General features: G+C 41.0%; 1 protein-coding gene across 1 annotated transcript in view; it reads left to right on the top strand.

The window, feature by feature from the left end:
- LOC126262827 (cysteine and histidine-rich protein 1 homolog) overlaps window positions 1-25,039 on the top strand; it is a 48,159-nt gene extending 23,120 nt beyond the window's left edge. Inside the window, exons 4-6 of the mRNA XM_049959677.1 lie at window positions 15,537-15,697; window positions 16,950-17,152; window positions 23,849-25,039. Coding sequence (XP_049815634.1) covers window positions 15,537-15,697; window positions 16,950-17,152; window positions 23,849-23,876 — 392 coding nt within the window. The 3' untranslated portion in view covers window positions 23,877-25,039. The remainder of the gene's footprint in view (window positions 1-15,536; window positions 15,698-16,949; window positions 17,153-23,848) is intronic.
- Window positions 25,040-25,341: the final 302 nt, after the last annotated feature.

The raw sequence follows: 25,341 nt of genomic DNA, 5'->3' as shown, positions 1-25,341 counted from the left end.
TATCTAAACAGATCTCGGAATTATTTAGTAGTTTGGTCACAATTGGCACTGAAAGTCATACAGGCTACAGATTTTAAGTCTTAATATCTATTTAACTAACAGACTTTAGGTTAATTTAAACACTTTGCTGGAATCAGTAAAATTTAGGCTTTCTTTTGGATGCAGTCTTATAGCTGAATTTGATCTATTAGCTCACTCAAATTTTACTTAATATGTATTGCACAATATACGTCATTGTCCATAACTGTTAATATTATGCATTCCAATAAAACTGGTTAGCTCATTACTGTCAGAATAGACATTAGAATGTACTGAAATAATAGATTTTACTACGGTAATTTTATTTAAACTATTTCTGAATTCTGTACTATGAGGCTGAAGGTCACAGAATCTGTAGTTGGAATCTGAGTAGTGAAAATGAAAAAAAATAAAAGTTCATCGCTTAACTAAGTTACTGAAGGAGTGTAAAACCAAAACAGGATAGCAGTGGGCAACCCTGCTTCGTTACAACATCAAGGGATCACCAATTTAGTATTGGAGGGCAGTGCGGAGAGTAAAAATCATAGAGGGAGACCAAGAGATGAATACACTAAACAGATTCAGAAGGATGTAGGTTGCAGTAAGTACTGGGAGATGAAGAAGCTTGCACAGGATAGAGTAGCATGGAGAGCTGCATCAAACGAGTCTCTGGACTGAAGACCACCACAACAACAACAATAACAACACAGCAGTTTTCTTCTGGGACTCCAAGCACTCTTAAGACCATTACTTGAAGCACCTGAGGGAGACAAAAAAGTCAAAATGTCTCCTTAGTTCTGTCTCAGCTAATATGCAGTTAGATTAGGAATTTAAGTTGGAAGATACAAGAACAATCTTGCTGTCACCCAAGATCCCTCTTCTTGTTTTTATGTGCCTTGCTTGCTTTTGTCATCTGGCTTTGTCACCACCGGCAGAAATCTTGATGCTGAAAGCTCACAAGTCCAAACTCTCTCTCGACTCTGTGAAATGAAAGAGATTACTTCTTCATAAAACTTCATATATTGACTCAAATATTACAATCGGAAACACTTCTTATAATGCTTTTTTGTCATTAAACATCAGCATTCAGTACATTAATAGAACAGTCTTTTCATCTCTTAGGATACAGACAAAATGAATGTTTTGACTGTCCTTGATGTCATCAGTCATTATCATGACCCTCATAATTCTCTGGAGTGCTGACCTCATGCTTGCTTCGATGTCATTCCTGTTCTCTGGCTGTAAGCATGCCAGTACTTTCCATGCCCATAGGTTATCTCCCTCCACTCCTCTTGTCAAATCTGGCATTGCTAATAGCACAAACTTGTACAATAATTATTACACTTGTTGTTCTTATCACTATTTATTTGCTCCCATTTTTGCTCAGGGTGTACACTCGGACAAGGAAAAAGAATTCCCAGATAAAAATACACATTTTCCTGGTTGAAAATATCCTGCGGAACTGTAAAACGTATCAATGCCTTGAGTGGTAAAGGTTTTATACACCACTTTCCGGCACTTTAGGAAACGAAACTCAGCAAAAAAATAATGCGTTTTGGAAAGATTTTTGATGTGCAGCAACATGTACGCTGCAAATTTTTGTGATACACAAGTATAAATACAAATTCCACCAAACAGCACGTTAGTTTCCGAAGCACTGAAATCCAGATTGCAGTGTGCTTTCCTCAGCATGTCGCAGCTCACATCACATTATCTTGCAATTAATATACTTGTAGTATAACTTTTTTGCGATTGTTATCCTTTAAGATGTCTCAAACACGAATATGCCAGTAAATTTTTAAATGATGATACAAATTTCTTGTCTTCTGGGTCTGAAATTCATGTAAGTGGCTGGTCCTCAAAGCCTGAAGTTTTGCTTTAGAGTCAATCACTCTGTGATTTAAGAAATTCATTGCACATTTTCACACATAACATAATTAATATTGTGTAAAAGGAAATTTACTTTGAAAGTAACGCTTCTCAAACCACCATTTGGAATATTTTCCTGTGACTTGTTAGAAATGTAAACTTTTGTGATGTCATGCTTATTGAATTCATTTGTTGTGAAGTATAGCTTAGACTTCGTCCTGAAGCCTTTGACACATATCGCTGTCAGTGAACACTTATGTGCACTTTACATTGGTGTTTCTATCTCATTTATGTTTTATTGCTGGAGTATTATTCTACAATAGCGGGCTAAAGTAAAATTCTTTGTTAGAATATAAGTCCTTAACAGTCAAAATTACATAAATTTAACTCAAAAGTAAGTCAATAAAAAATTCTCGGAATTTAAAAAATTCTCGGGTTTTTTCCCCAGTTTTCTCTCAGATGAAAATATTTCCTGGTTTTTCACAAATTTGCCGGGGCGTTTACACCCTGTAGCTGGCTAGACTCATTGGTGTTAGGTAATCAAGGTACCAATCTCTAATGCTGTGCTCTGGTTGTACCAGCATATGTTATTCAGGAGCTTTGCTTGCAGTTCGCTCTGTAATCATATACTGCATCTGTGTAATCCAGGTGCAAAAACGACAGCCTCAGCTCCTACTGCTGTTGTGTTAATCACTGGTGTCACTCCCTCATTTCTTCCTGTTAGGTAGTTTGGCAGGCCATAATACTCATAGCGTACATTATTTTCACTACTTGCTAGCTTAAAGCTTATCTATTATTATTGCATAGCGTAGTATGTGGCATGTGGTGTAATTTCACACTTAAAGTCAGCCTGTCGCCTCATCCCCCCCCCCCTCTTCCTCCCCTGCCCCTATGATGGTTTCTGCATATTCGTCTTTATTATTACAACTTTTCTGCTCCTGCATGTTCTTAATCTAAAACTGTTATCAGATAGTCAAAGTAGATATAAAATGCAGTGAACAGGATAGAGAGAGGGATAGGAATTTGTTATGCAGAAACAGAAGTGTAGAAGCAATGTAACAATTAACTTGTCACTTTTAGGCGATATATTTCTTTAACACATCTACATTGTAAAGTTCATTCTTTACCACATGATGGGTACAAGAGGAATACTGCTTTTGGATGCAGAAATCAACTATTTCATATGGGCCTCCATAGCAATGGAAAAATGTACTTGTTTCTCTTTAAGATTTGAGTTTGGGTGGTACACTCTTATCAACACTGTCATTTACCTTAAACTCTGGTACTGTTGTTCTGCTTGTTTTCTTGAGTGTCTTTCTATATTGTAGTAATATATATTTCATCTCTTGCTGGGCTGTAGGGCCAAGTGAAACATTTCAGTAACTGTTTGTCAATGAATTTCTTATCCAACACTTCCAAAGATGATAAGCCTGTTGATAAATGGGGAAGTTCATTTAACACAACTAGAAGTTCTGCTATTAACTGAGCCCAAGTAGTATGCTTCTCTGAACAAGACATATGATGTAGTTCCCAATTTCTTTCATTACCCATTTAGAGGGATTCAATTGTGGATGATATTTTAAAATAGTGAAATGCTTCACATTTTCCCACACTAAAAGCTCTTTAAAGTTATGGCTTACAAATTGCAATCATTGTCGAGGAGTAAACAGTTTGGTTTACTCACTTCCTCAAAATATAGTCCCTCAAGCAATTGATTGTTGTATTAGTATTGGCTGATTTTATAGGACACCGTTTAATGGATTTTGACAAGCACTGTAATAAGACTAAAATATAAATCATCCCATCTCTGCCCTGTAGTAAAGGACCATAGAAGTCTGCCTTTGTGAGGTCATATGATGCTTTATATATTACAGGATATAGCTTATATGGTACTCAACATTTCTTGTACCTTTTGACACAAATCATTACACAACATTTTCCTCTTTTTCTTCTTCCTCCCTCTGTCTCCCTGAAGGCTGGCTTATGCGTCTGACATGTAGCCATTGACTGGGTAACGCATAATTCCCAGCCCTGGGTCGACAGGTAGGGTTTGCGTGTACCCTCTGGTACAGGCCACACCCAGGGAGGAGCGATAGCCTGGGCTGTTACCTTTTCAAATTACAAATTACTTCTTACATCCCTCAAGCCAACAAACATCTGAATTGTCATCTGTCACCTGCACATGCTCCAAGAAATCAAACAGAGGCAATTGGTCTTTTCCTTCACCAACTGTGAGATCCTCCCCAACGGTGTTGCCACGTGATACCCTCACTCAGCAGATCGCTGTGTTGCCAGTACACACCACCAACCACCTGGACTCCGCATACTTTCAGACTCCGCATGTACTTATTACCATTTAGACTTCTTCTGCACAGCCCAGCTCACCCATCGTCTCGAGTGGTCTATCCTCTCTGACACATACTTGAGCGACCATTTTCGGTGCACTCCATTTGCTGACTCCTACCCCACCTACGTACACAGCCAAATGGCAGCTTTATAAGGGCGACTGGGGTTCCCTCTGATGACTTTCGATGAACATTTCCCAAGTTGTGGTGACCAGGTAGAATACTTTATGAATGTTATCCTTACCACCACAGAATGTTCCATTCCTCGCACTTCATCTTTACTGCACCATGTGCCTGTGCTTCAGTGGACAGAGGCGTTCCGCGATGCAATTCACTTGCAGAGACATGATCTCAGCATTTCTAATTGTCATCCTATGATGGCAAACTCTATTCGTTGTAAACAGTTGCATATACAGTGTCATCACGTTCTTCGAGACAGCAACAAAGCTAGCTGGATTTCATTTAGTAGTTCTTTCAATGATTCCACTCCCTCTTCTGTCATGTGGGTCAACATCCAGTTGCTCTCTGGGACCAAGGTCCATTCTCCAGCTTCCGGCCTGGCCATAGCAGTTGATGTTATAGTGGATCCTATTGCTACCTCCAACACCTTGGGCTGCTGTTTTGCAGAGGTTTTGAGCTCTACCCACTATCACTCTGCCTTCCTCCATTGGAAACAAGTGGAGGAGGCTCCCATGATACCCTTCTCTTCTCAGAATCGTGAGTACTACAGCACTGCTTTCACTACAAGAGAGCTAGATGATGCTCTCACTTCATCCTGAACCTCTGCACCAGAGCCAGAAGATGTTCACAGACAGAAGTTGCAGCACCTTTCTTTCGCTGGCAAGCACTTTCTTCTTCATATGTACAGTCGCATCTGGGCAGAGGGCACGTTTCCCAGATGCTGGCATGAAGCCACTGTCATATCCATACCTAAGGCTGGTAAGGACCAACACTTTCCTTCTAGCTACCGCCCCATTTCACTCACCAGTTGTGTCTGCAAGGTGATGGAACATATCATTCGTGCCCAGTTAGTCTTGCAGTTTGCTAACCACTCTACAATGTGGATTTTGAATGAGCCATTCTGCAGTTGACCTTTTTGTTGATGATTTTGCAATCTGTTGCAGTTCTCCTTGGACTTGTCTCCTTGAGTGGTGTCTTCAGCATTGTCTCAATCATCTTTACCCGTGGAGCATTGACAGTGGCTTTTGCTTTTCCACTGACTGAACCATTTGTATTAATTTCTGGAGCACATTGGGTTTCTTCCACTGTCTTTTTATCTTGGGCTTGCTGCTCTTCCATTTGTTGAAGCTGTGAAGTTCCTGGGGCTCATGCTTGACAGGAAACTTTATTGGGCCTCCCACGTGTCTTACTTTGCCGCCCACTGTACGCAGTCACTCATTGTCCTACAGCAGACCAGATGACCCACCTCTGTTTATACTGGTCCCTTGTCCGTTTGAAACTACGATATTGGTGTTTCATTTACGCATCTGCAACATCTATCCATCTTATGCTGTCTCAATGCAATACACCATCGTGGCATCCGTATGGCCACTGGTGCCTTTTACACTAGCTTGTTTGGGAGTCTATATGCAGAAGCGACAGAACTACCGCTGTTGTACCAAAGTGATGTTCTACACAGCAGACACACATGCTGTTTGAAACTTCCTGACAGATTAAAACTGTGCTGGACCGAGACTTGAACTCGGGACCTTTGCCTTTTGTGGGCAAGTACTCTACCAACTGAGCTACCCAAGCACGACTCACACCCTGTCCTCATCTGGCAGAACTAGCACTCCTGGAAGAAGGGATATGGTGGAGATATGGTTTTGCCACAGCCTGGGGGATGTTTCCAGAATGAAATTTTCATATTAGCACACACTCTGCTGCAGAGTGAAAATTTCATTCTGGACCATGCTGGTTGTATGCCATGCCTGGCCACCCATTCTATGCCACCTCTTTTGATGATTCCTTTGACTACCAGTACAGGGCGTGTCCGTCTTCTCTGTTACCTCCTGGAGATTGCTTTCAGCTATTGCTCCGGCAGCTTAACTTCATGCTACCTCCCACATTCCTGATGGATGTGAACCCTTCACCACCTTGACTTCGTGCAGCAGCCCATGTTCACCTTGGACTTCATTCACTTCCTAAAAACACTACTCCAGACTTGCACTATTGCCACAAGTATCTCTACCTTTGCAAGGAATTATGTGATAGTACATTTGTGTACACTTATGACTCTCGGACTGACCGTGGTGTCAGGTGTATCTTCGTCATTGGCACCAATGATTTTTGGTATAGGCTCCTGGAACACAGCTTAGTATTTTCAGTGGAGCTCTTTGCCCTCTATCAGGCCATGCAGTACATCCGGTGACACAGACCTTTCAATTGTGACATTTGCTCCATCTCTCTCTGTGCCCTTCAGAGCCTCTGTGGGCTGTACACCGTCCATGCCTTAGTGCAACAGGTCCAGGAAAGCTTTCACTTGCTCACTCTAGATGACGCCACTTTGACATTTATGTTGTGTATTGGACACTGTCTTTCTAGCCATCCCATTCATTAAGTGGTGATCCCACACCACTTTGTGCTCAGTGTCCTCAACCTTTGACAGTTCGCCATTTCCTGATGGAATGCTCTTTTTTTTAACCACTTATGTTCTAATTTATGTTTGCCGTCTGAGCTATTGACCGTTTTAGTGAACGACGCATGGGCTGTCGACTGCTCTTTACTTTTTTTTAAAAAAAACAGTCTTTAGTTTAGAACCTTTGTTGTCTCTCTGGTGTATTTTATGGATCTTTCTCCAGGTCCCTGTTTTTAGCTGCCTTTCCTTCCGTCGATTGGGCCTAACATGCAGTCACTTTTAACTCCTTTTTTATCTTCGTGTTGTATAGGCCTGACATGGGTGTGAATGACCTTAGTTGTTTTTGTGACCTAAAGCAAAACAAACAAACATCCTAAGGAATACATATTTTCCAAAATGCTGAATCTTTGTTGACACTCTAAAACAAAGACCCTTGATACACTACCCATTTATCCTTTTCTTTTTCTGATAGAATAGCTGGTTTGCTTGCTGCCAATACCTCTCCAACATCTTTATTCATTTGAAATGCTTCTTTTATCTTTCATACTAAGTAATGTATTTCATTGTTAGTGTAACAGAGAGGAAATTGATGGTGAATATAACTCCAATACCTCCTGTTCTGGGCACATCAAATCCAGGGGTAATCTGGATAGAGCATTGGGTTTACATTCTGTGACTCCTTTACACAGTTTATTTGTATTTGGAGTTCCCACAGGAAGAGTACCCAGCACATAATCTTGCTATGTAGCAGTCTGCTGTCCATTAGGAAAGATGATGATTGGTGATTGGTGTAAACTACAATCTTCAACCCCCAAATAAGCATCTGAAACTCATACCTAGCTTTCCTTTTCAGTGTCTGTGTAATTCAGTTCATGTTTGTTAAGGCGCCTGCTTGCAAAAGCTATAGATATATATTGTCCTCCTTTGGGATTCTGTGCCCCTTGAGAGAATCCCACTCCCAGACCATATTCTGAGACATCACAGGCTAATTTAAATGATTGGTGCATTTGAGGGTGACCTAGAGCCTTAGCATTCACTAAAGCAGGTTTTATATTATTAAACATGTTGAGCTTTGCTTGAGTAAGGTTAGGATATGTGGATCATTCATTGCTTGCCCTTTCATGAAACTTCTATGAAATCCCACTAGGACTAGGAACGCACATATTCGTTTTACATGCAGGTTTCGGGACACTGCTTGAGCACTTTAATTCTTTTGGGGTCAGGTTTCATTCCCTTCACTCTCATAAAATATCCTAGAAGTATCAGTTTTCCCAACCAAAATGTGATTTTTCTAACTGTATGGTGGTTTCCCTTTCTAATAATCTCTTTAAAGTTTTTATCAACAATGCGCAATGATCACATCGATTTTTGGAGACCATCAAAATGTCATTCTCATACATAATCAATTCATGGAGCAGGTCCAAGCCCAAAGATATGTCAACAGCCTGTTTGAACACTGCTACTGATATGTGGAGCCCAAAAGGAAGCACTTCAAATCAATATGACTTACCTTCGAACAAAAATGATGTTAAAGGTCTGGAGTTCACATGTAGAGGTATCTACTAGTACCCAGCAGTTAAATCTGTTGAACTGAAAGTTTGTACTTGTTCAAATCATAACAGTTCCTCAGTGTCTACTAACTGCCCCCCTGCAGGTCTGGGGGTTTGAATAGGCCTGAGGTATTCCTGCCTTTCGTAAGAGGTGACTAAAAGGAGTCACATGTTTTGGCCTTTGTGATGGTCCCCTGTAGGGTCTGATCTCCAATTTTCAAAATTTTCTCAAAGAGCGAGCCAACTGGGAAAGGGTGCCTTATGTGGTGCGTAGTTTCCATCATGCACTGAGACCTCTCGCATCCTTCGTTGATGGATCTGCGCTTCCGCTCATTCTCCAGCTGTTGGGCGAGGTCACCATCCTGGGTGTGCTTTCCTCCATCGTCTGTGCAGGATCACTTTCTGCGCTGTCAACGATAATATGCCAAGTGAGGTGGCACAGTGGCTAGCACACTGGACTTGCATTCGGGAGGACAACAGTTCAATCCCGCGTCTGGCCATCCTGATTTAGGTTTTCCCTGATTTCCCTAAATCGCTCCAGGCAAATGCCGGAATGGTTCCTTTGTAAGGGCACGGCCGATTTCCCATCCTTCCCTAATCCAATGAGACCGATGACCTCGCTGTCTGGTCTCCTCCCCCAAACAACCCAACCCCAACCCTGCTATTCCTTATCATAGTATCTATAACCTTAGAGAACTTCAACTTCAACGATAATGGACTTCTTAGCTCGTTTGCGCCTTATATCCAGCGTGGTAGCCAGTCCATTGTGGTGGGGCCGCCGTGTACCCTGTTGGTTGTAGCCCCCTGACCACACAGGGATTGCTCTGCTGATGCCTGCACTGTTAACTCCCCACATATGCCAAGTAGTAGATGACCTTCACCTTGGAGCAAGAGGACTCTCGGCAATGGCCATCCTGCCAGATGGCCTTTGCTGCGGCTGGGTGGTGCCCGTGGGGAGGCCCCTGGTCGGCGTGGGTGGCATCAGGGCGGATGACATGCCATGAAGCGCAGTACGTCATCTTTTGCTGGTGGTCAAACACCAGCAGCCTCTAAGCAGTCGAGGTCTAACTTCAATGCTAAGAAATACTACACCAAATCGTCCCATCCCCCCGACCACACCATGGTAGGAATGCCAGGCTAGGGATAGCACCAAAGCTTATTCACCCCGGTACCTCATATGTACGAGAGTTGATGGGGAATCTTTCTTGTCAATGAAACCTAAGTTTTTTGTGGAGCATTTAGAGGACAAGTTTTGGGAGGTGGAGGGCTTGTCCAAAATGTGGTCAGGGTCGATCTTGATCAAAACAACATCCTCTGCCCAGTCACAGGCACTACTCGCCTGTGACAAGCTGGGGGACGTTTCTGTAACCATCACGCCCCATAAGAGTGGATAATCAGGTTGTCACTTGTGCCTTCATCTTGGCCTTTGAGGGTGACACATAATCCGAGAAGGTCGAGGTGATGGTTTACCACTGCAACGTAAAGCCATATATCCCTCCCCTGATGCAGTGCTTTAAGTGCAAGAAGTTCGGCCATATGTTTTCCCGCTGTACTTCCAGCATAACCTGTCAGGATTGTAGACGTCATTCACATACTCCCTGTGCCCCGCCTCCCATTTGTGTCAACTGTGGAGAGCACCATTCATTGCTTGCCAGACTGCAGGATTCTCCAGAAAGAAAGAAAAATAATGGAATACAAGACCCTGGACCGACTGACCTCCACTGAGGCTAAGAGAAAATATGAAAGGCTACATCCCGTGCATATGACGTCAACCTACGCTGCCGCTATGACAAAGGTTTTACAGTTTTCTGTTCCGCCATGTACGGTCGGCTCTCAGAGCCGTCAAACTCCACCTGCCCCCTTGATGGTGGGGGGCACTTCCCTCTCTGTTGCTCCTGTGCAACCTACTTCATTAGCATCCCCCATCCCCTGCCCCAAACCATCAGGGACGTCAGTCCCCACTTCTCAGCTGGAGAAGCATAAGTCTTCTTCAGCTCCTCTCGCCAGGAAGGGATCCCTTGGGTCACTCCTTTCCCAGGTTCCTACCAGTGGCAAAGCTGACACCCGCCAGTGGCTGAAGCAACCACAGGTAGCTGGTCGTAGGGCTTCACGGTCCTTTTCTATCCCTGAGACTAAATCAGTGAAGCCCTCCTAGCCAGACAAACCTAAGGAGCAGCGAGAGAAAACTAAACAGAAAAAGACCCCCAAGAACCAAGGCACAGCAGTGGCACCCACACCACCACTACCTACAAGCTCTGTGTCTGAGGATGAGGTGGAGATTCTGTTGTCCACTGAGGACCTAGATCTTGCTGGGCCCTCAGACACAATGTATGTCAATTGCACAGGTACTCAACTGGTGACAGCAGATCCTCCAGTGAAATGGGGGCAGTTTTTTCCACCACTTGGCTGAGCTACAGCAACTGTTAAGCTTTACACCTAATTTCTGCATTGCCCTCCAGGAAACCTGGTTCCTGGCAATTCGGACCCCTGCTCACTGCGGCTGTAAGGGATATTACAGGAACCGTCACGACGGGGCAGTTTTTTCCACCACTTGGCTGAGCTACAGCAGCTGTTAAGCTTTACACCTAATTTCTGCATTGCCCTCCAGGAAACCTGGTTCCTGGCAATTCGGACCCCTGCTCACTGCGGCTGTAAGGGATATTACAGGAACCGTAGCGACTATAATAGAGTTTTAGGTGTAGTTTGTGTCTATGTCCTGAACTCGGTATGTAGTGAACCTATGCCCCTTAAAACCCCTCTTGAAGCTGTGGCTGTCAGGATAAGGACGACACAGGAAATAACTGTGTGCAATGTAATCTTCCTCCAGATGGAGCAGTACCCCTGAACGTATTGGCTGCACTGATTGATCAACTCCCTAAACCTTTCCTGCTTTTGGGAGATTTTAATGCGTACAACTCCTTGTGGGGTGGCGCCACGTATTGGCTGAGGTAGAGAGGTCGAAAATTTACTGTCACAACTAACCTCTGCCTCTTAAATACATGTGCTCCCACACATTTCAGTGTGGCACATGACACATATTCGGCCATTGATCTCTCGGTTTTCAGTCCTAGCTTTCTCCCATCTATCTGCTGGAGAGCACTTGATGACCTGTGTGGTAGTGAGCACTTCCCCATCTTCCTGTCACTCCCCGGGCATCATGCCCACTGACACCTACCCAGATGGGCTTTAAACAAGGCAGACTGGCAAGCCTTCACCTCTGCTGTCACCGCTGAATCTCCCCCACATGATGCCATCAATGTTGTCGTTGAGCAGGTCACTACAACGATCGTTTCTGCGGCGGAAAATGCGATCCCTCGTTCTTTAGGGCGCCCCTGGTGAAAGACAGTCCCTTCATGGTCACCAGAGGTTGCTGACACAATTAAAGACTGTCGGCAAGCTCTACAGCGACATAAGTAGCACCCTTCCCTAGAACCCCTAATGTCTCCATTCACTGTCACAACCCTCAGAATTCTCTGGAGTGCTGCATGTATGCAACAAGGGGTGCACCTGCATGGCTCAACCACTGACCCAGTGAATGATGTATGGTAGGAACCAGCTGTCTGTCACCCCAATCTTGTACATACACAGCGTCTAACCTCCCAGTTACATATACACACAAACGAATTCTCACACAGTATGCATATTTGCATTTGTCAACTACCTAATGAAATATCTACCCGCAGCTGACAAACATCATCAAAGGTAAGACACATGTAGTAACCTGTCACTTTCATGAAGTGGTAGGTCATACTTAAAGGTCAGTTGTCAAAATATAATGCAGAACATCAAAGTGTTAGTTGTGCTAGAAACATGAAAAAGTGCAGTCAAATTATATGTGGTTTACCTATCACCATCATGGGACCACTATGGACATTTAATCTCTCTACGTGCACCAGCCATATTTCAAACAGTGTTAATGTGTTGCACATTGTTTGAGAGGGGATTAACAAAGGAAGTATCTCAAATACGGCAATGAATCTGAAATACAATTTACTACAGGTTGATAACAACCACTATCTTTTGGTAGAGTGGTGTCAATTTTCTGTAAATTTGCTGTTGACTCATCTGCAGCAATATTTAGCAAGGAAGTTGGCCAGTAGTGTACAAAAGGGACATGAGTTAGGGAAAACAGCAAAGCTATCCAGCTGCTGCAGCAAGTGGAGAGGGCATTTATTTACTATGCCAGCCATCGTGTTTAGTAATAAACTTTTCTATGTGCTAAGGAACAATAGTATAACAAATATCTTAGGCTTACAATTATTGCAAATTTATAATAGACATCATCATCAGCAAAAAAGGCATTCTATGGTTCGGAGTGTGGATTGTTAGATCCCTTAAATGACTAGTTATGTTAGAGAATTTGAAAAGGTAAATGTATAGGCTGCAGTTATAATGGGAATTAGTGAAATGCTGCAGCAGGATGAACAGGACTTCTGATCAGATGAGTACAGACTTATAAACATAAAATCAAAATGGAGTACTGCAGGAGTAGATCTAATAATGAATAAGAAAACAGGAATGCCGGTAAGTTACTATGAACAGCAAGTTAAGGGAGAAGAAAATTTAATTGTGGTGGAAGACTGAATTGGTAAAGGAAGGTGAGGAAAAGTATTAGGAGAGCATGGCCTGGGGGATAGGAATGAAAGAGGAAAAGAGAAACCTGGCACGTAGAATTTTGCACAGAGTATAATTAAACCATGGCTCACATTTGGTTTGAAAATACGATATACCTTGAAGACACTTGGAGACACTGGTAGTTTGCAAATTGATTATGTATTGCTGAGTTAGAGTTTTTGGAACAAGTTTTTAAATTGTACAATAATTTCAAAGGCAGATGTAGACTGTGACCATAATTGATTAGTTACGAAATGCAGATTCAAACTGAAGGAATTTCAGAAGTGTAGGAAATTAAGGACATGGGACCTGGAAGTTAAAGGAATCAGAGTTTGTTTAGAGTTTGAGGGAGGCATAAGGCAATGTTGGGCTGAAACAGGGGAACTGAATACAACAGAAGACAAATGACTAGCTTTGAGAGAGAAAGTAGGGAAGGCGGGAGAAGATCACAAAGGTAAAAAGACAAGGCCTTGGAGAAATCGCTGGATAACTCATATTATTGAACCTGAATGATGACAGGATAAAATATAAAAATGCAGCAAATGAATCAGTGAAAAAGGAATAAAAAATTAGATTTACAGAAAGTGCATAATGGCTGAACAGGAATGGATAGAGGAAAGATCTAAGGCTGTAGAAACACATATAGCCAGGGGAACTTTACATACCACCTATTGGAAAATAGTCATTTGGAGAAAAGAAAAGCAACTGTACGAATATCAAGAGTTCAGATGGCAAATAAGTACTAAGCAAAGAAGATAAAGCTGAAAAGTGGAAGGGGATATGAAGAGGGGCTCTACAAGCGAAATGAACTTGATGATGATCTTATAAAAAGGGAGAGGTAGTAGATGAGAATGAGATAGAGCTATGCTACTAAGAGAAGAATATGACAGAGCACAGAAAGATCTGACTCCAAACAAGTCCCCTGGAGCAAACAACATTCTCTCAAATTAGATCCTTGGGAGTACCAGCCGTGACAAAATTATTACACATGGTGTGCAAGATATATAGACAGGCGAAATACTCTTACTTCACAAAGAATGTAATGATTGCAATTCCAAAGGAAGTAGTTGCTGATACTTGTGAATATTTCTAAACTATCAGTTTAAAAAGTCGAGAGAGAGAGAGAGAGAGAGAGAGAGAGAGAGAGAGAGAGAACTGACATGAATTATTAATAGAAGAATGGAAAAACTGGTAGAAGCTGACCTTGAGAAATATCCATTTGAATTTTGGAGAAATGTAGGAACATGCGAAGCCATACTGACCATACACCTTATATTAGAAGCTTTGTTAAAGAAAGGCTGCAAATTTACATTTATAGCATTTGTAGGCTCAAAAAAAGCTTTCGACGATGTTGACTGGAATGCCCTCTGAAACTCTGAAGTCAGAGTGAAAGGTTGTATACAACTTGTACAGCAACCAGGCAGTAGATGTAAGAATCGAGGGGCGTGAAAGGGAAGCAATGGTTGAGAAGAAAGTGAGACAGGATAGTAGCCTGTCCTCAGTGTCATTCAGTCGGTACACTGAGCAAGCCATAATGGAAACCAAAGAAAAATTTGGAGAAGGAATTAAAGTTCATGGAGAAGAACTGAACTCTTTGAGGTTTCCTGGTAATATTGTAATTTTGTCAGAGACAGCAAAGGATTTGGAAGTGTTTTGAAATGAGGTTATAAGAGGAATATTAATAAAATTAAAACAAGGGTAATGGAATGTAGTCAGATTAAAGCAAGTGATGCTGAGGGAATTGGTAGAAAGTGACACATTAAAAGTATTAGATGAGTTTTGCTTTTTGTACAGCAAAATAACTGATGGGAGCTAAAGTAGACAGGATATAAAATGCAGACTGGTTACATCAAGGAAAGAAGAGTAATTTGTTAGACTCTAATATAAATTTGTTGTAGTACATCTTTTCTGAAGGAAGGTATTTTTCTGGAGTGTAGATTGTATGGAAGTTAAATGTGGATGGTAAGCAATTCAGACAAGAAGAGAATACAAGCTTTTGAATTGTGGTGTTATGGAAGAATTCTGAAGATTAGAGGGATTTGTGTCTAATGAGGAGGTAAAATGAATTGAACTGGAAAGAGGAGGGGGCAGAGAGAGAGAGAGAGAGAGAGAGAGAGAGAGAGAGAGAGAGAGAGAGAGAGAAGAAATTTATGGCACAACTTGACTATAAGAAGAGATTGGTTGGTAGGAAACATCCTGAGGCATGAAGGACTCATAAATTTGATAATGGTGGGAACTGTGCTGGGCAAAAAGTGCAGAGGAGACCAAGGGATGATTAAAGTAAGCAGGTCAGATGGCTGTAGGTTGTAGTAGTTATTAAGAGATAAAAAGGCTTATACAGGATAGACTAGTGTGGAGAGCTGCATCAAAGACTGCAATAAAAACAACATTGTGGTAGCGCGGATTATTTAGACAAGCTTTCTTAGGTTTACTAAATTACTATAAACTACCAAGAAGTGTAGAATAAATTTGAATTTGGAAGTTATTCCTGCTCACTTGTGTTTTATGTGTTGGTGTTTCTAGCAAAGATTATATGCAATATTCCCTTTGTATTCTTTTCAGATTTGCAGATGAAGCCGTATCGAACAGATGAGTTTGTACACAAGTTGTTCTACGAGACAAGCCGTTTCTCAGCACTCAACAACCAGTGGGTGGTGAAGGCACGCATTAACAATAGCCAGCGTGATCCAACTCAGAGCTCCGAAAGGGATATGACATATCAGGTAATGTGGGACTGCATCTTCAGGTCGCAGGTTTGCAATGCCAGGTAAGTTAATTTTCCCTTCATTCCCAGCGTTGTTGCTGCACGTCATCTGCGTTGTGATGGGGGGAGGGGGGTCGTGCCTAATTCCTTTTAATCGTGTAACCAGCGTCGATATCAGCGGAGGCCGGTGTGTACCGGTATTCACTTTTTATCAACTTGCAGAACTGTGCTCACAATTCCTTTCCAGGCTTCAGTTCCTCTTATTCGTGACATCGTAGCCTGGCTTGGGAACTGCTGGATAGTGTAAATTGTGCAAACAATTGCAAGCTTCATGTAATAGACATTCCATAAGAAGATCATTTTCTCTGTTTAAAGAAGATTGATGGAAGAAATAGATAATTAACACATGGAAAAGGTGGAAATGTGAGAAGAGAAGATGGTAGTGGGAGTTGAAGACAAGCTCACTCTGGAGAAAGTCCACTTATCTCTTGGGTGGCCTCAGGTACTTACAGATTCTAGGTATGTATTCGAGTAGATTCTCTGAGGATACAATAACTCGAAAGTGTTGCCGCTAACTGGAAGAAAAACTTAAATTAATTTAAAATCTTTGATAATTTTGAGCATTAGTAACGTTATAAACTTTTATATTACAGTGCATGGATTTTTCTAATAGATGTATATAGCATAAAAGAGGCAGGGAGCTCCAAACTAGACCTCATAGCAAATCTATTGGTTATTAATTTTTCGAAAAGTTATTTGCAAACTACTGAAATTGGGGCCAAAATAGGCTAAAGTGCACTGCAGTTAATATGCACATAGCATAGACACACTAATTATTCAGTTAAAACGAGTGATGATAAACTTCATGCTGACCAGTGAAGATAATTCTCCTGCTGTTATGTTGTGTTCTGAAAAATGAAGTTATTCATGGAGAAGAAAGATTCAAAAGTTCTTTAAAACAACTGTTATTAAATAAGTTTGGAGATCCCTGTTCTTTGCTTAATATCATGACGAGAGCTCCACAGAAGTTTCACAGAGACAAAGTTTCATTCCATTTTTTGATCTCTGTTTACAGTTGTTTGGTTTGTCCACACCGGAGAAGTAGGTATCATATCTATTCAATATATATCTTTACTCTTACAATTTTTGATAAGATAAATTATTGTAATTTTTATAGGTGGGTTGACTCTTCCGTTTATTTTACTTTAGTAATATCTTTTTACGAGAAAGTTATTTGCTACTGCTGATGGATGTTTTGTATTCAACTGCAGCTGATCCTGAAAACCAAGACAGCATGTCCTCTGACCACCCACTTTTTAATATTGCGAGGTCCTTTTGGTGACATGAAAGTGAGTCCCAAGATTCACAAATTCGAGTTTACTGATCAGGAAAATGAAAGTCCGTACGTTCAACTTCCATTGCCAGACACTGCAGAATGCAACCGTTTACTGGCTGCGAAGGCTATCAACTTCAGGTAAACACATTCAATATTGTTCACATTAGTAGCTGTATGTAAAATGGAAAGCAAGATGGATCAGTAATGACCATCATGCCTGAACAAACTTAATCAACAGGGATATGATTTTTTCCTAAGTTGTGCCCTGAAATGAGGACCATCTGACCTACTCTATTCCCTACACAATATAGAATGAATCTCCCCCCTCCCCCCATTCCATTCCCTGTCCCTCCATAACACGAAAAACAAGAAAACTGATTAATTAAAAATATGTCTGGAGTATCCAGTCAGACCCTATGCTTATCTGAGTTAGTTTACTTGTCTTTTGATTCTTGTCCCTTTACTACCTACACCACTCCTGTTAGTAGCAATCCGTAGTCTGTCAAAGGGAGAACTGCCTTGGAAATGCCTCATTTTGTAAACGCAACTACTGCTAAATCTTTCATAATGCTGTGAAAATGAGCAAGTTGGTAAAAAAAGTGAATGGGCATTTTTATATAACACATTGCCTGACAAAAAACAGTGAAGTGCCCTGAGGGGGAGGAAATGAAATGAAACTTCAGGGGTTGAAGGTATGTGATGTTATCTCAGCGATAATAAAATCAAGTCAAATTTACAAGCAACTTAGCAGTATGAGCTGACATATCACTGTGCCATGTGCTGTCGGTGGCCTATATGCGTGCAACAATTTGGGTGGGAAGGGTCATTAAGCTGTTGTATCCACTCTTTCAGCAAGTTGACCCACATGTTTCGTAACTGCCTGACATCTGGGGATACCGACACTGGGACAGAGTCCTCTATCCATTCCTGTTCAGCCATTTTGCACTTTTTGTAAATCTAATTTTTTATTCCTTTTTCACTGATTCATTTGCTGCATTTTTATATTTTATCCTGTCATCATTCAGGTTCAATAATATGAGTTATCCAGCGATTTCTCCAAGGCCTTGTCTTTTTATCTTTGTGATCTTCTCCTGCCTTCCCTATTTTCTCTCTCAAAGCTAGTCATTTGTCTTCTGTTGAATTCCTTTCCCCTGTTTCAGCCCAACATTGCCTTATGCCTCCCTCAAACTCTAAACAAACTCTGATTCCTTTAACTTCCAGGTCCCATGTCCTTAATTTCCTACACTTCTGAAATTCCTTCAGTTTGAATCTGCATTTCGTAACTAATCAATTATGGTCACAGTCTACATCTGCCTTGTTGACATCCAAGCTGATCCCACATTTTCTGTTGGGGGTAGATCTGTACCTAAACATAACGCAGACAGTTCAGAGAGACATGTAGTAGGTGTGGACGAGCATTGTCCTGTTGCAAAATGGCACCAAGTACTGCCACATGAGAATGCAGGATGTCTATGACATACTGCTGTGTCATCACTACCAGCAGTGCCCTGAAGTCATTGCCTCCTACACCATTATGCCAGGAATAATGTCGCTGTGCCTCTGCAAAACATTGAAAGAATTGAACCTTTCCCCATATCGCGCTGCCATATGGGCTGTGGTAGTGCAGAACTATGATTCCTTTACACATTGGATGGGAATTCCCTAGTCTGGTTGCTGTTAGTTTCTCTCCAAGTACAATGGAATGACATGGAACATTCCAGGGAGTCCATTACTTGTTTTGGGATAGCAGGCACAGATATGCTTGGTTTACATTATGATGATCCTCCTTTATGGTGATCCGATGCGGTCAAACGGAACCTTGATGATGCTGTCTGGCATCGGGCCACTGTCACACCCGAATGTCACACAACACTGGATATTGCACAATTTGACCAGCCAGCCAAATTAAGACCCACAATGAGGCACTTTCTAACTCTGTCAGGTTCTTATAATGCTGTCTCGCACGAGTACTAAACGTCTCCATGCCCTTCTTAGTGATCACTCGAACATCCTATGAGGCCTGGTAACAAAACTTTTACAAAGGTACATTGACTGACACCTGACCATGTCTTCTGGATGCTTCACTTTTTTTGTCATGCAGTGTATATACAGGCAATACACAGTGCCCACATCAAGAGTATGCTTTGCACGATAGAACTTGTGTGTAATCTCGGAAAAATTTTGACACATGGGCTGTCTGGATTCTTCTGATACCAGTTACTGAGAACTTCACAGATGGGAACATGCTGTACACCATTTGTTTGGTTCTTTCCACCCAGCCAGCAATATTCAAGTCTTTTTTTCCCTTGTCTTTCCATTAATTTTGCTTTTATTAAAAGAAAATTCATCTGAGATAAGTAATGATTTGAGACGTGTAGCTGACCAGATCTTGACTTCAGGAGGCAAAATGTGTTGTACTGTCAGTAATAGTTCCATCCTCAGGGGGCAGAGGGGGACAGGTTGAAGGTGGTTAAAAGGGAAGGCCAGTTCACTCAGCCCAGGATGATGGGACCCACCTGTAGTGAGGATGAATTCTTTTCTACACTAATTCTTAATATAGGTGGGTCCGTCTTACCCTGGGTCTGAGTGATTAGTCATCCCCTTGCAGCCTTCCTCAGCCTATCACTCTCTTCTCACTAACATCTACATCTACATCCATACTCCACAAGCCACTTGACGGTGTGTGGCGGAGGGTACCTTGAGTACCTCTATCGGTTCTCCCTTCTATTCCAGTCTCGTATTGTTTGTGGAAAGAAGGATTGTCGGTATGCCTCTGTGTGGGCTCTAATCTCTCTGATTTTATCCTCATGGTCTCTTCGCGAGATATACGTAGGAGGGAGCAATATACTGCTTGACTCCTCGGTGAAGGTACGTTCTCGAAACTTCAACAAAAGCCCGTACCGAGCTACGGAGCGTCTCTCCTCCAGAGTCTTCCACTGGAGTTTATCAGTTATCTCCGTAACGCTTTCGCGATTACTAAATGATCCTGTAATGAAGCGCGCTGCTCTCCGTTGGATCTTCTCTACCTCTTCTATCAACCCTATCTGGTACGGATCCCACACTGCTGAGCAGTATTCAAGCAGTGGGCGAACAAGCATACTGTAACCTACTTCCTTTATTTTCGGATTGCATTTCCTTAGGATTCTTCCAGTGAATCTCAGTCTGGCATCTGCTTTACTGACCATCAACTTTATATGATCATTCCATTTTAAATCACTCCTTATGCATACTCCCAGATAATTTATGGAATTAACTGCTTCCAGTTGCTGACCTGCTATACTGTAGCTAAATGATAAGGGCTCTTTCTTTCTATGTATTCGCAGAACATTACACTTGTCTACATTGAGATTCAATTGCCATTCCCTGCACCATCTGTCAATTCGCTGCAGATCCTCCTGCTTTTCAGTACAATTTTCCATTGTTACAACCTCTCGATATACCACAGCACCATCCGCAAAAAGCCTCAGTGAGCTTCCGATGTCATCCACAAGGTAATTTATGTATATTGTGAATAGCAACAGTCCTACGACACTCCCCTGCGGCACACCTGAAATCACTCTTACTTCGGAAGACTTCTCTCCATTGAGAATGACATGCTGTGTTCTGTTATCTAGGAACTCTTCAATCCAAGGAACTATTAGCACCAAAAGCTAGGTACCATCACTTTTACCTTAGTGTGTGTGTGTGTGCCCACCCATCTTAAAACGTTATTTTTGGACTTTAGTTTCATCAGAGGTACCAGTACAGCGTATCAGTGCATACCCTCAAAAATCAACCACTATAAGGATAAAAAAAAAATCGGTAAATCTCCATCGACCTTGGTGGCGGGGGGGGGGGGGGGGGGGGGGTGTTCTGGTGGTTTTCCTGTATCCTAGTAGCATGGTGATGGTCAGGGTCAATTAGACAAATGAAATCTCTGTGCAAAAGTGTGACTTTGATGCATCCATTTTGAGATTCAGTTTTTTTCTTCTGATTATGTAATCAGTTATTATCTGCAAAGTAGTTATAAAATTTTATTGTAATCAAATAGGAAACTTGCAAGATAATCATTTTTTGACTTAGTGTCCTTGTGTTTCAATGCACTTGATCCCTTGTTTTACAAGCTTCCTGATGCCCTCATCAAAAAAGGTTCTCGGTTGAGCTGTGAGCCAGGAATGCTCTTCTTCTTTCACTACATCATCCAAGGAAAATCGATGGCCCCTTAATGCCTGTTTGATTGGGCCAAACAAGTGATACCGTATTTACTCAAATCCAAGCCGCACTTGAAAAATGAGACTCAAAATCAAGGAAAAAAAATTTTCCTGAATCTAAGCCGCACCTGAAATTTGAGACTCGAAATTCAGGGGGAGAGAAAAGTTTTAGGCCGCACCTCCAAATCGAAACAAAGTTGGTACATTGTAATATGAGACACAATTTAGGTCAAATGAATGATGATACAGCTACAGTAGTTTGGTTCGAGTCGTAAGCTTAGCAGTTAAGCTTTACCAGGTAGCCATTGCTATGCGTCAGGCACTCCATCCGTATTTATACGGGTACCCTTCCTTTTTCACGTGCTTCGTCTGGTTTGAATTGATTGTTTATTTTTCTTTGATCTGATAAACTCCATTCTCTTTGTTATAGGTGTTTACGTCACTCTAAGCTGAAAATGCATTACCGTACTGTGTCATGCACTGTTTGTCACATTCTGATAATGAGTGTTTACAGCCGCTCGCGGCATGGCTTGCTTTTGTGCACGCTACTGCCGCTTACAATTAGAGAGAGAGAGAGAGGAATAGTCTCATTAGCGAAACAATGGCAAGAGACTGCTATTTGTTGTTACTTAAACTGCTGCTTTCTTTTATAATGATCAACAAGAACCAAATAATATACTGCATATGATAGAAGTTCTGAACGAGAGTTTAGCGAAAATTTTTCTCTGTTTGAAAATCTTTGCAGGCGCCTCTTTAGTACACAACATTCTGCACAGAAATTAGAGCCATCGTATATTTAAAAATCTAGTCAATTGCCGTGCTTCATTTCTGACTGTATCACTGTTAGGCATAAGAATAATACGAATATAAACATGACATGATATGTATATTCTTCCGCATTCGCTGTTGTCTCACTCTAGTTTCGTAGGTTATTAGGCAGACAGGATTTAAATGAGATAGCAGCAAACACGAAACAATACATGGCAAAATGTGTATATTCATATTATTCTTATGGTGAAGAGAATACTGCATGTGATTCACAGTTCATAAAAGTTCCTATTAGCAACCATCTCTTCTCACAGGTAGGAAAAAATTCAGAACGTAGAGTTGGCCATATTGACAAACATCCCAAACAGTCTTGCCAGTCAGATTTTCGAAGTACATTGAAATGCTGCTACATTCGAAGATGAACAATACGGAATTTGCATTTACTTCATTGGATAATGTATGAAAATGCAGTGGTTGAAACTCAGCGCGGAGAAAAAAGCTCGTCTTCCACCTTTTTTTTAAATTTATTTACTGACGCAGAGGTTTTGGCGCCAGTATTTAGCTTTGTGTCTGCAAAGCATGCCTGTGTAGTGCTACATATATTCGACGGCAGAAGTTAGTTGTGGCGGCACCTACCAACATTTTTCAGAACTTCTGCTTACTTTGCACTCGATTCTAAGCCGCAGGTGGTTTTTTGGATTACAAAAAACCGGAAAAAAGTGGGGCTTAGATTCGAGTAAATACGGTAGTCAGAAGGGGCAAGATCGGGACTATATGGAGAATGATCCAGTACTTCAAATTTGAGTTTCTGGAGCATTTCAGCAGTGAGGGCAGCAGTATGTGGACGGGCATTGTCGTGCAACAACACATCTTTTGACAGCAGTACTCGGCGTTGGCTTCAAATTGCAGGCTTTAGCCTGGCAGTAAGCATCTCACTGTAACTTACACTTTTTATTGTTGTGCCCCTTTCCCCATAATGTTCCAGTTCTGGACGTTGCGCATCCCAAAAAACCGTAAGCATCAGTTTTCCTGCAGACGGTTGGGTCTTAAACTTTTTCTTGCACAGCGAATTTGGATGTTTCCATTTAGTACTCTGCTTTACTCTCTGACTCGTAATGATGGAGCCATGTTTCGTCACCAGTAATCATCCTGTCTGAGAGGTTGTCCCCTTCATTACCATAGCGATCCAAATGCTTTTTTGCAGTTGTCCAAGTGCATTTGTTTATGCAACTGTGTGAGTTGTTTTGGGACCCATCTTGCACAGACTTTATGAAATCCAAGTCTGTTGTGGATGATTTTGTAGGCAGAAGCACGACGAATTTGCAGATGATGTGCCATTTTGTCATTAGTCAATTGTCTATCTTAGAGAATCATTTCACTTGAACACTCAATGCTTTCTTCATTTGTGATGGTAAATGGTCATCCGGCTGCATCATCATGCATAACACTTGAGCGACCATTTCAGAATTCTTCATTCCATTCGTAGACACTCCACTGTGGCAAAACACTGTTCCCATAAGGTACCGAAAGTCTTCGATGAATTTCAGCCCCTGATACGCCTTCTGACCACAAAAGACGGATCACTGGACTTCGCTCTTCTTTGGTGCAAATAGACAGCGGAGCAGCTATGATTAACAGCACGGCAACGATAATGAAACTAACCTAGCAGCTTGAAAGTTGCAAATATATAACAACAAATAAACAAAGCATGCGTCATCAACGTAAAACAACAGTACTACCAAAATAAACAAAAATATAACTAAATTGCGGTTAATAATTGACTTAACCTCGTACATTACCTTAGTGTGTCATATTGTGTTGAAGTGATTTAGTTTTTAAAAATGCCATGTTGTCATAACACACTTTTTTTCCACAGGTTGATCATGTTTGTGATGTCGAAGTAGCAGTTACTGGACACAGACTGCTGTTGAAGAACTTGTAGGTGGTTTCAGCACACCTGTGCTTCAGATGTTGCTTTTCATGCCTGTAGTTTATTGTTTGTTGTGAACTAGTTAGCTTGGTTGTATATTTCATATTAACATCTATAGTGTCTGTTGTTAGTGACTCTTAATCAAGAATTACTCAAATTTTTTGAAGAAATAAAAAATTACAGCAATATTCTTTTGCTAATAATCTACTTAGTTACTGTGACTGTAGTGACGTGAAACTTAAGAACGTTTTTAAATAATTTTAAATGTATTTCAAGGATATATGCTAAAGAATTCTTTGCAGCTTTTCTTAATATCAGTTTATTTTACTGAGTATTTTTACAAGGAATATTCCATTAAGTGTTTCCTTCTGAATTCCTATACATGTGATCTGATTTATTTATTGTGATGCAGGATGAATATAACCAAAGTCACTATTTTTTTCTTTTGTGTGTTATAAATTCTAATTTTATGTTATGTATTTACTTGTTGTTAATGATTGTTTATAATTGTGGCACAGGCATATATTAATAATGTAACATACAATTGATGTAATGACACTGTGAATTTCTACAGTCTACTGAAAAAAATCACTGTTGTAAACATAAGATCCTTGTACATGCACCTACTTTGCTTGTCATTCATTATAACTATCCAGTTTTTTTTACATCACACACAGTTCTTGAGGAAACCTAATAATTTATTTTCTCACTGTGCAGTATTAAAAATTAGAAAGTGAGAGACAACAAAAAGTATAGAAATATTGTAATTGCCCAAACTACTTTACAAATTATTGGATATATTGAATGTAGTAACATTTAACTGTAGTGTAAAGGTTTATTTAATTCCTTATGTCCATGCCTACTAATGTTTATTTGGTTATGTTGCTGCAGAGTACATCCTCAAAAACTGTTTCCACTTTCACATTAAAATTCAAACAGTTGTCCAATTCACAGTCGTACAGCTTACTAATTTGGGAGATCAGTCGCGTAGCTTGAGTGTAACATTTTCAAAGTTATCATTAGCCAGTACAGCTGACAAGACCACACAACAGCAAGTAATTATTATTTGAGAAATAATAATGTTCTGATTAATAATTTGTAAGAGGTAGTTTGTTAATAAAGAACTGTCACACTTGACATCTGGTGGCAAGTAAATACTTTGCACCGTATGAAAGTTTTATCAGGCTGCAAAGTGAAGAAACTCGTTTGACACGGCAAAGGGTCTGAGTTATAATGCATAATATGTTAACAATATTAAAATATTTTGTTTGTGCTCACTTGTCAAAAAATTTTCATAATATCGTAGCTTAATTTCTTGATTTAACAATGCCTGATTCCAATTCTCTCATGCTGCTTCAACCTCCATTAATACTTTCCTGTAGTACTTAGTGTCGGGTTGGAAGAAAGTAATACATTTGAAAGTGAGTTATTCTGCCAGT

The sequence above is a fragment of the Schistocerca nitens genome, chromosome 6, assembly GCF_023898315.1.
Source record: "Schistocerca nitens isolate TAMUIC-IGC-003100 chromosome 6, iqSchNite1.1, whole genome shotgun sequence".
NCBI classification, from domain to species: Eukaryota; Metazoa; Arthropoda; class Insecta; order Orthoptera; family Acrididae; genus Schistocerca; species Schistocerca nitens.
The sequence above is the reverse complement of the archived record's forward strand: the minus strand, read 5'-3'. Positions and strand labels throughout refer to the sequence as shown.